Source organism: Salmo salar, chromosome ssa06, assembly GCF_905237065.1.
Source record: "Salmo salar chromosome ssa06, Ssal_v3.1, whole genome shotgun sequence".
Classification (NCBI taxonomy): Eukaryota; Metazoa; Chordata; class Actinopteri; order Salmoniformes; family Salmonidae; genus Salmo; species Salmo salar.
In genome coordinates this window covers 55,638,703-55,650,805 of record NC_059447.1, presented here as the reverse complement: position 1 = coordinate 55,650,805, position 12,103 = coordinate 55,638,703, and the positions used below count along the sequence as shown (strand labels likewise).

At 43.0% G+C, this 12,103-nt stretch overlaps 1 protein-coding gene across 8 annotated transcripts in view; it reads left to right on the top strand.

The window, feature by feature from the left end:
- Positions 1-12,103, top strand: part of kidins220b (kinase D-interacting substrate 220b) — a 42,851-nt gene that overhangs the window by 20,787 nt on the left and 9,961 nt on the right. For 4 of the 8 annotated variants that reach the window (XM_045720734.1, XM_014204842.2, XM_014204845.2 and 1 more), the window contains exons 20-25: positions 3,915-4,152; positions 4,408-4,496; positions 6,226-6,370; positions 6,622-6,784; positions 9,194-9,372; positions 9,789-10,018. In XM_045720734.1, coding sequence (XP_045576690.1) covers positions 3,915-4,152; positions 4,408-4,496; positions 6,226-6,370; positions 6,622-6,784; positions 9,194-9,372; positions 9,789-10,018 — 1,044 coding nt within the window. Of the gene's footprint in view, positions 1-3,914; positions 4,174-4,407; positions 4,497-6,225; positions 6,371-6,621; positions 6,785-9,193; positions 9,373-9,788; positions 10,019-12,103 lie in introns of all 8 variants that reach the window. The other 4 variants (XM_014204840.2, XM_014204844.2, XM_014204838.2 and 1 more) reach the window with 1 other exon arrangement.

Genomic DNA, 12,103 nt, shown 5'->3' with positions numbered 1-12,103 from the left:
TATATATTTGAGTGGTAGCCCCAACCAAGAGATTCAAACCACTTGACGGTGTAAGGACCGACGGCGGCGATGAGAAGCAGGTATGGGGGAGTCAAACACTTAATCGGAAACAGACATAGAACAAGACAGGAACAGCATCAGCACACGGGTAAACAAGGACGTATGACAATCAATGCAGAAGCAGGGAACAGAGCGGGGAACCAGACAGATATAGGAAAGGTAATGACAGAGGTGATTGAGTCCAATAATAGCTGATGCCCGTGACGGGGAAAAGGTAGGTGTGCGTAATGATGATGGCAGGAGTGCGCAATGCTGGGGAGGGAAGGGCGGGAGCAGGCGTGACAGACAGGGTTGCTAGGTGGGGAACTGAGGTCCCTTCACAGACACACACACATGCAGCGAGCACCTCACACGCACAGGGGCGGCCCGCCCATTAGGCAGGATTAGGCGGCCACCTAGACGGCAGGTTGACGAGGGCGGCATCGAACTGACCAAGATGCACCTCCGACAACACATACCGCTTCACATAATTCTGCCCAAAACAATGAAAACGTCTCTCCCCCAGTGGCATATGGGCCATTTAGGTGAGTGCTGATGCCGCACCATGTTAAGCAGTGCCCACTTTGCCAAAGTCAGGGCCTCAAAATATTTATCTTGTGCGTGCCCAGCGTGCCTCTCTAGGGTGCTGTTGGGGAGACGCAGTGCTGTGGCAGTCCACCAACGCTCAAGTCCTCTACATAAATTATGTATCCTATAGTAGAAAGAGCAGTAGCCTATGTGGTTTTTCTGTAGCCTATAGACTTGAGACCATATTTATGACAAATAGCCAGAAGGGCGTGGCCTATCAAATAAAAATGCACTTCGATTTGAATATGACTTCACATGTTAACAAACACCATATCCTGAAAACGGGACAGGTCAAAATAAAATGGGCAATATGGAATGAAATTGGGCTACTCAGGAGTAGGGCTGTGGCGGTCATGAAATGTTGTCAGCCGGTTATTGTCAAGCAAAAGACTGCCAGTCTCACGGTAATTGACCGTTAATTAACATAAACTCCTTTATCATCTCCAGGCCTCCACGCATACACGCTGCTGATGCGCTTTGGAACATCTACATTTTAAAAAGTCAAATAAATCAATGTCATATATACCATCACAATAAATACATTATTTATTTTAGTCAGGTCTAAAGAAACATGATATGACAAGAATGTATTTCAGAAGAACTGAAGATGAGTTTGCCTACTGTAGGCCTGTGTTATCTGGCTATGCTCCATGCCATAGGCTGTGGGCTAGTTCATTTAGATGACAATATATGCTTATAAGTCCGGTGCTGTTATTTTATTTTAGATGATTTTATAGTAAGAAGAATATAACTGAATAAAATACAAAGGGTATTTTTCCCATTACAGAATGACTGTGCTTATGAAGTGGCTGTGTTGAACGTATAAGTGATCATTTGAAACAGGTCCTATATGCAACATTTTTAGTTACGTGACAACTTGAGTTGTGAATGATACAAACCTTAGAATGCCTTAGAAATCGAATCATATATGGTATGCATGATGCGGCTATAGACTATTGATGATTTGAGAAAGTACAAAAAAAAGCGTGCCCTGTCCCTTGCCTCTGGCTGCACAGCTGTTCCCTCATCAAGTGATCATATTTTCACCCATCAGACTATACTCAATTGAATCTCGTCTTTACTAATATGTCAAATTTAGTTTTGATTTAGAATGGCCCGTTATCAAATGGGCAGGAACAGGGCAGGGGAGAAAAAGACATGTCATCTGTATGCACTCGAATAGCAAATGGAGGCTGCACGCTTTCCCGCCGGTCTGTTTTGTAAGCTACTTCGGTTTGACGGCGGAGCATGTGCTTTATATGAGCAGCTGAGAAATAAATAGAAGAACACTTACTTCACTCCATGCATCAACCGCTGTTTGAGGAGCATGCTTTCGCTGCCCCAACAGGTGATATTCTGCCCATACTCTGTTTGCCATGGGCTCTCCAACCTTGTTCCTGCAGCTACCCAGTGCTTAATTTGGGAAACCAAGTCAAGTCTGTGTGGGAACATCTACAGTAGTATGTTTTTGCAATTAAATACATTTCACTAAACTGTTGACAGTCCGTCTGCGTGCTCGAGAAAGGAATAAAGGAGAGAGAGGAGATGGAAACGCATGGTGGTGAGACATTCTGTGTAGCTTTGAAACAACATCCACAACTATGTTTTACACTGTTTCAACCTGCTGTTGAACTTCTTTCTTCAAATTGATCAATCACACTGAGGTGAGTTTTTAAAAGTACAATAGGCCTACTGCTTTGATGATATGTGTTTGATATGATTTGCATTGATGTCAGAGTGGCTGGAGGGACAGTAAAGTACTAGGCCATTAGGACCTGATCGTCGTTAGTGAGTTGGGTACTACCAAAGCATGTCCAGAGTGCATAAAAGGAGATTACTGTGATTTAGCGACCACGTGGAAGTGTGGCGGTAATACAGTCACCTCAACAGCACTCCGTGGGCTAAATTGTCATGAATGTAAGCCTATTAGTAAAAAACGAGCTGATCATAGCGAATAAGAAAATACTTCTGCATTTCTCGCTGTGTAAACACATTGATTCTCATTGCAAATATGCAAACAATTACTCCTGATAAACTTGGGTAGCTCGTATGCCCATCTTAAATAGCCAAAATGTTTAGTCTTAATCATTGGTCCGGAATAATGTCTAGGCTAATAAAGCCAATGCAAATGCCTGTTTTACAAACGGTACAACATGGATGGGCTGTCACAACTGCATTGCGAGCCAACACTGTGCTACGCTATTCTGGTTTTGCGGGGATAGGAGGGGGGCAGAGATTTCTATGTCTCGCCTAAGGAGGCAGAGCGGCCTGGACACGGCTTACACACACACACACAGTCACAGGGTGGTTGGGTATACTGTATAACCTCGAACAGTAACATTGATATGTTCCCCAACTCCTCACCTTGTGTGGGGCTTTTGTCTGCAAATGGAATTATTCCGATCTGTCCCAATAGAAAGAACACACATACATCACTCACAAAGGTTCCAGAAGCTGTCATGATTTTTCTTATTATTTACAGTAATGCAATTTTCTGTAATCTGATCAATTTATTTGAGGATCTAAACTTGCTGCTTCTTGTTTACAAATACAATCTTAGGTCAAAGGAAATAATGGATATTTTATGTAAGATGTCTTTGTAGTCAGAAGCAACAACCCTCATTGATTAGAGCAATTTGTCGAGACTTTGATAGCAGTCACAAAATATAATATTTCATTGTCTTGCCCATTGGGATAATGGAGTTATGAGCTGACTGCTGTGGAAAAGGTTTTAGAATAGAAACAATGAATATGCTACACACACCCTAACACACACACACACACACACACACACACACACACACACACACACACACACACACACACACACACACACACGGCTTTGTAATGCTATCCTTGTGGGGACCAAATTGATTCCCTTCCCAAATCCTATTTTCCCTAACCCCTATTTTCCTTAACCCTAAACCTAACCTTAACTCCTAACCTTAAAACTATACCTAACCTTAGCTCCTAACCCTAAAACTATACCTAACCCTAACCCCTAACCCTAATTGTAACCCTAAAACTAACCTTAGCTCCTAGCCCTAAAACTATACCTATGCCTAACTCCTATCACTAATTATAACCCTAACCCTAAACCTAACCCGTAAGCCTAAAATAGCATTTTTCCTTGTGGGGTTTGGCAAAATGTCCCCACTTGTCTGAATTTTCCTTGTTTTACTATCCTGTGAGGACTTCTGGTACCCACAAGGATAATTTAACACACACACACCTTTCTTTCCCCACACACCTCACCATATGTACCTTGCTTCTCCCTGCTTCACCAGGTGAGGGTGCTGTTTTCCAAAGGCCCCTTCATCTCCATCTTCGCCAGCGACCCCCACATCATCATCAAGGCCATCAACCAGAACCTGAACAGCGTGCTCAGGGACTCCAACATCAACGGCCATGACTACATGAGGAACATCGTCCACCTGCCCGTCTTCCTCAACAGCCGGGGGTTGAGTAGCGCCAGGAAGATGTGTGTGGCAGCGCCTGCTAACGGAGACACCAGCAACTCAGACGGTAATCCGTACCTCTCAGACGGTAAAGATGGACTCACACAGCCACACATGACTCGTGCACACACATGACTCGTGCACACGCGCTCATTCGCATTCATCCAGACACTGAACACATACAGCCACCTGCAAAACCCAAATGGCTCCCATTGCACTCAACTGTAGCTCCCAAATCAGGACTATGACTGAATGTGTCAAACGATTGGTCTGTTATTAGCTCTGATTTCTCATCTACATCTTTCCTGTCTCTGTCTTGTAGGCTGGCATGAGGAGCTGGACAGGAAGCTATCTCAGCACAGCATCGGAGAGATGACAAAGTCTGGCAGCAAGACCACCCTAAACCGCAGGGTAAGAGAGAGAAGAGTGTTTGTGTGTCAAATCCAACTCTCATTTTATTTGTCACGTACACAGTTTACAGCAGGGATAAAAGGTACAGTGAAATGCTTGTGTGCTCGCTGCCTCAACATTGCAGTACAATAATCAATAATATCAATAGTAAAAGAAGAGGTACTATGCATAGTAACAGCCTTGGTCACGCAGATGAATTAATAGTATATAGTAGAACAGCAGTATGTGTTTGTGTGTATGGGTTGAATGTTTGGAGAGTCTCTAAGGTGCAAATAGTCTCAAAGGTGCAGGTCTGTGCAGGGAGACAGCAAGTGTTAGTATTTTGGGGTCGACATTTAGTTGTGAGATATTCCAGATCGGGAGAGCAAAAAGTCGTAAGGTTTATACATTACCACAGTCACACCATTGTGTTGTTGATGATGAAGCAAACCCCTCCTCCTTTACTTTTCCTGGATAATTCCTTCGACCGGTCCGCGCAATGTAGGGAAAACTCAGCAGGCTGGATAGCTGGATTCAGCACGGAATCTGATAGCCATGTCAGTCAGGAGTATTACGTTACTGTCTCTCATGTCCCGTTGATAGGAAATCCTTGCCCTGAGCTTGTCTACCTTATTGTCCAGAGACTGTACATTTGCTAGTAGAAAACTAGGAAGTGGTGGATGATTTGCCCTTCTTAGTCTGACTAGAACGGCTCTCCTTCCTCGCCTCCATCGTTGTCTTTTTGGTAGGGCTGCCGGAATTAATGGGACTGCTTCTGGGGAACAAAAGAAAAAGTGTACGGTTCTGGAAAGTCCATTTTTCTGGTGAAGAACCGCTGTTCTGATGTCCAGAAGTGCATGTCTATCATAAAAATCCCCAAAACGTCCTGAGCAAATAAAGTAAAAAATGACACGAGTAAACAAAAAACTGCAATGTTGACTTGGAGCTAGCATCAGGGTGACCATTTCTGCTGGTGCACTTCTTGCCGTGCATGTTTGTGTGTGTGGCCTGGTGGATTCCGGAAGAGGACTGGCATATGGGTCAACACTGTCACCAACAGTATCATCAAAAGCCTTCAGATTGGGCATGTTTAAATCAATATAATAACCACACATATATCTACACATGTAAATTCAGTCATATGCAGGTGCTTTGATTCTATTCCCTTTGTAGTGCACTTATTTTTACCAGAAACATTTTGTTTTAAGGTTATAAGTAGTGCACTATAAAGGAGATCGGGTGCCACTTGAGACCCATCCCTGACCAATCCCATAGCTCTTTCCTCTGGTCTGAAAAAAAGCTCCCAATGCCCCATGGCAGGGATTGGGGACATTGCCCTGTGTAGGGTGCCATCTTTCATATGGGATGTTGAACGTGTGTCCTGTGGTCAATAAAGATCATTATACCAGGTAATTTAATGCTTAAAAACAAAAACAAATGGGTGAATAAGATATTTGGCTACAGAAGTGCCATTTCTTACCGATCTCTACAGCTTCCGTCCAAAAACAAATCCTGTGAAATGACGTCAACACACACATTTAAGGAGTTAGTGGCTAGCTAAAGTGGCTAGCTTGGCTAAATAACTAGCTATGTCGGTCACGGCGCGTATTACCAGAATGACACATCGATGAATCACCAAAGGCACACCCCATTTCTGTTAGAGTTTTGAGAAAGGGGCCGAGTTGGACCTTTTTTGCGTGCCCAAAGTCGACATTTAAACAAAGTTAATATATGGTTTCTCTGTGTATAGGACACATACCGGCGCAGGCAGATGCAGAGGACGGTGACGCGGCAGATGTCCTTTGACCTGAGCAAGCTGCTGGTGACAGAGGACTGGTTCAGTGACATCAGTCCCCAGACCATGAGGAGGCTGCTCAACATAGTCTCTGTCACAGGTGGGTCACACAGGCACACACAGTCAAGACACAAACACACACAGAGTCATGCAGACAGACAGATGCGCGCGCTCACACACACACACACACAGTAGCTACCCCCATGTTTGTCACTGGGTTTACTACATAAACCACAATTGACCATCTAGAAAATGATGAATGGACAGATTATTGTGAATAATATATTGTGGAGGAAAGACTGTTTGTTTTCTCCAGGATGACTGGCACAATGCTGTTCTGTTTGTCTACAGGTCGTCTGCTAAGGGCCAATCAGATCACGTTCAACTGGGACCGCCTGGCGTCGTGGATCAACCTTACTGAGACGTGGCCCTACAGGACCTCCTGGCTCATCCTATTCCTGGAGGAGACCGACGGCATTCCCGACCAGGCCGCCCTCAAGACCATCTATGAGAGGTAGTGTTGTCCTTTAAAACTACACCCAAGACCATCTAGGAAAGGTAGTGTACTGTAGTCCCACTCTACCCCCTAACACTAGGTCACCCTCAAGACCATCTACCAAAGGTAGTGTGTTGTAGGTCCCCAACGCCCTCTCCAAATCCCCCCCAAAACTAAGATCTTCTTGAAACACACGTCTTAAGTTGCATGAGAGAGGGTTTTGTTTAAATTGGAAAGATCTATTTTGAAAATGTGCAATAAGGTTTTGTTTAATTGGTTGAATCATCATCATAGAATCATCATAGAATTGCGTCCAATTGGTTGGATTATTGTAGTTTCATTTAAATTACCCGTCAGACAAAAGCTTAGTCACTGCAAAATTACATTTAGTGTTTTAAAAAAAAATGTAACGGTGTTCCCGAGAATAAATAATGATGTACAGTTGAAGTCGGAAGTTTACATACACCTTATCCAAATACATTTAAACTCAGTTTTTCACAATTCCTGACATTTAATCCTAGTAAAAATTCCCTGTCTTAGGTCAGTTAGGATCCCCACTTTATTTTAAGAATGTGAAATGTCAGGAAAATAGTAGAGAGAATGATTTATTTCAGCTTTTATTTCTTTCATCACATTCCCTGTGGGTCAGAAGTTTACATACACTCAATTCGTATTTGGTAGCATTGCCTTTAAAATGGTTTAACTTAGGTCAAACGTTTCGGGTAGCCTTTCACAAGCTTCCCACAATAAGTTGGGTGAATTATGGCCCATTCCTCCTGACAGAGCTGGTGTAACTGATTCAGGTTTGTAGGCCTCTTTGCTCGCACACGCTCTTTCAGTTCTGCCCACACATTTTCTATGGGATTGAGGTCAGGGCTTTGTGATGGCCACTCCAATACCTTGACTTTGTTGTCCTAAGCCATTTTGCCACAATTTTGGAAGTACGTTTGGGGTCATTGTCCATTTGGAAGACCCATTTGTGACCAAGCTTTAACTTCCTGACTGATGTCTTGAGATGTTGCTTCAATATATCCGCGTAATTTTCCTCCCTCATGATGCAATCTATTTTGTGAAGTGCACCAGTCCTCCTGCGGCAAAGCACCCCTACAACATGATGCTGCCACCCCCATGCTTCACGGTTGGGATGGTGTTTTTCGGCTTACAAGCATCTCCCTTTTTCCTCCAAACATAACGATGGTCATTATGGCCAAACAGTTCTATTTTTGTTTCATCAGACCAGAGGACATTTCTCCAAAAGTATGATCTTTGTCCCCATGTGCAGTTGCAAACTGTAGTCTGGCTTTTTTATGGCAGTTTTGGAGCAGTGGCTTCTTCCTTGCTGAGCGGCCTTTCAGGTTATGTCGATATAGGACTTGTTTTACTGTAGATATAGATACTTTTGTACCTGATTCCTCCTGCATCTTCACAAGGTCCTTTGCTGTTGTTCTGGGATTGATTTGCACTTTTCGCACCAAAGTACGTTTATCTCTAGGAGACAGAACGCGTCTCCTTCCTGAGCGGTAGGATGGGTGCGTGGTCCCATGGTGTTTATACTTGCGTACTATTGTTTGTACAGATGAATGTGGTACCTTCAGGCGTTTGGAAATTGCTCCCAAGGATGAACCAGACTTGTGGAGGTCTACAATTTGCTTTCTGAGGTCTTGGCTGATTTCTTTTGATTTCCCCGTGATGTCAAGCAAAGAGGCACTGAGTTTGAAGGTAGACCTTGAAATACATCCACAGGTACACCTCCAATTGACTCAAATTATGTCAATTAGCCTATCAGAAGTTTCTAAAGCCATGACTTCATTTTCTGGAATTTTCCAAGCTGTTTAAAGGCAGTCAACTTAGTGTATGTAAACTTCTGAGCCACTGGAATTGTGATACACTGAGTTATAAGTGAAATAATCTGTCTGTAAACAATTGTTGGAAAAATTACTTGTGTCATGCACAAAGTAGATGTCCTAACCGACCAAAACTATAGTTTGTTAACAAGAAATTTGTGGAGTAGTTGAAAAACGAGTTTTAATGACTCCAACCTAAGTGTATGTAAACTTCCGACTTCAACTGTATATTCCATTAAAAAAAAACTTCCTTCATTGTCACTTGAAATACTATTTTATGTCTGTTTTATCCATGAAGCTCACAGAATTCTTATTTTTTCTTATTTTTAAAAGGATATTATTTTCCTCATTGCAATTTCATTTCCCATAACCTCCATTGAAATTACATTTTTTGGATAAAGATATATTTTATGTTTTATCTAAGGCTTTTGTGGGTAAGCTTCATAAAAGTATGCCAAACAAACGAAGCAGCCTTTCAGTTTAGAATAGCTATAGGTCTTTCCTCATCTGTTTTGACATGACGTCAATCTAACCAACATGGGTTTGTAATGGCTTTTTCAATGTTTGTCTCTGGTGTTTTTAGGATCTCCAAAAACATTCCCACCACAAAAGATGTGGAGCCCCTGTTGGAGATTGACGGGGATGTGCGTAGCTTCGAGGTGTTCCTCTCCTCCCGTACCCCGGTCCTCAACTCGCGTGACATGAAAACTTTCCTACCCTGCACCGTCAACCTCGACCCCAAACTACGAGAGATCATCGCAGGTGAGTGAAAGTCATAGAGGTACTATAGTTTGTTTCAGGTTTGTTTTCAGGGCATTTCAGATGTAAGCCTGTTCATAAGTAATAAAACTACTTTGCAAATGTACTTATTAGTCGATTTACAACATCTGAGTTTTACGAAAACTTTTTCTGTCTGCGTCTCTCTCTCTCTCTCTTTCTCTCTCTTTCTGACGTGCATGCCGCAGGTGAAGGGGAGCCTAGCTAGCTGTGTCTGTGTGTCAAATAATTTGAGTTCCACACAATTGTTTGTAGACATGACGTAGGCAACCTGAATACAACAGTTGACTTTTGGATTTTTTTTCTGAACGAGACTGGAAGAGTTAAAAGATTTTTTTTTTTACTACTTTTAATTTCACATTTCTCTTTGCCTGTATCTTTCCCTCTTCTCCCCCCCCCAGACGTGCGTGCTGCCAGGGAGCAGATGAGCATCGGAGCGGTGACCTATCCCAGCCTGCCCTTGCAGGAGGCCGCTCCCCGTCCCACCTCCGTCTACAGCCAGCAGTCAGGCATGTCCGCCTACTCCCCCTCCTTCAACGGGCCCTTCAACCCGCCAGGGGTGGTGTCCCCACCGCCACGTAGCAGCTACTACAGTGGCATAGCTGGCCCCCAGCACCCCTTCTACAACAGGGTGAGTGTATAGGCAAGAACACCACCATGTCGTCAACATCATGGTCCTTTCATTTCCAGGACTCTGAGAAGGGCCTGGTTCCAAACGGAATGACCAAAGCTTCAGTTGTAGACTCTGACTCTAGGCCTATATCGTGTCCAGTGTTTCCCCTGCTGCTAAATCGTCGCCGAGTTTCTTGTGGAAGAATGGTGTCGCATCCCCCCGATACAGTTCCCGACACTTGTAGAATCTATGCCAAGGTGTATTGGAGCTATTCTCGCTCATGTGGGCCCAACGCCCTATTAAGACACTATATGTTGGTGTTTCCTTTATTTTGGCAGCTACGTGTATGCGTACGCTAAAAGGCAGTAACGTTATGCTAGCTATATCATTTTTGGGGTTAATATAGAATTGGCTGGTGACGTCATTGACATCAAGAGATACTATTGAACTGTCCTTGATTTTCAGATGCGTTTTAAAGGATAAGAATATAATTAAATGTTCATGCATTTTGGAGTAGAATGTCCTGTAGCCCCTTTACACTCATACCCATATATGGGTTCAAAATGGCAGATTGGTGCACTGATAAGTAGGGCCCTATAAAGTCAGTTGTATTTTTTGCTTGATTCTGTTTAGTTTTTCTATAATAGTTTTTTTATCCGTTTAGTTTTTCCTGGTTTCGTTTTCCCCTGTATATTCCGTTTTTCGCTCTCAAAATAACAATTTTTAATAGATAAACAACAAAATTGGATGTTCTAAGTCCACAAGAATGCTTAAACCACATCAGAAGGCCACTTTTTGAGGTCTGGGGAAAATTATAGAATTTTGGGTGTAGCTACCCTTTAATTCTAATGTCACCAAGCAAGAGGCTGTTTATCTATGTTTTTGTAGCGCACATGTGATGTTAGAGTTTGCAAAAGAAATACCCACTGGATAGATGCAAATAATCATGATATCATTCTGCCAGGTAAACATAGGCTACTTTGTAGTTAACATTTAAGTGAGAATGTTTTTTGGGGAAGCCTTTCCATCTACCAGAAGACTTGTCATTAGCATCATTGCGATAGGCTACACAAAGTGGTAGATGTGCGCAACACACAGATGGGGAATTCTTGTTGCTTTATCAGAAAGTTGCAGGAAATACGAATCACTGATACATTCTGTTCATGTCCTATGATAAACTTGGGAAAATGAAATAATTTCCTACTAAATTCAATACCATTTTGAATATTGTTGAATTCCGTTTAAATGTCTGGATTCATGAATCTGTCCGCGTTTACCGCATCACGGAATTTACAGGGCCTTAGATAAGTGCCTAAATTGGAACGCAGCTGCACAGTAACAATATTTGACTGACAAGACGTTCTGAACTTGAGCACTGCGTGCAACAAGAAGTTGCCCCCATCCCTCCTGCTAATTGGGCAACTTTTGCTAATTATTTGTTGTCTGAGTGAGGGAAATGCTGTAAATTAAGATGACACGTGATGGCCTCTGCAACAAAGCAAAGGGCTTCGAACCTCAACCCATGATTTTGCCTACATTTCCCACCACCCTTCCAATCATTTTTATGTTATCGTCCCCCTTCTCACTTTGCGGGACACTTTTGGTATATAATTTACAGAGCTGTCATGTTATTTATAGTTTTGTAATGTTTCAGTTATCTGCAATGTAACATACACACGGTGCCTTCAGGAAGTATTTATACCCCTTGACTTATTCCACATTTTGTTGTTACAACCTGAATTCAAAATAAATTATATATATATATTTTCTCTCACCCATCTACACACACTACCCCAATAATGACAAAGTGAAAACATGTTTTTAGAAATTTTGCAAATATATTGAAAATTAAATACAGAAATATCCCTGAGTTGGCAGCGATTACAGCTGTAAGTCTTTTTGGGTAAGTCTCGTGGTGCAGTGGTCTAAGACCCTGCATCGCAGTGTTAGCTGTGCCACTAGAGATTCTGTGTTCGAGTCCAGGCTCTGTCACAGCCGGCCGCGACCGGGAGACCCATGGGTGGCGCACAATTGGCCCAGCGTCGTCCGGGTTAGGGGAGGGTTGGGCCGGCAGGGATATCCTTATCCCATCGCACACTAGCG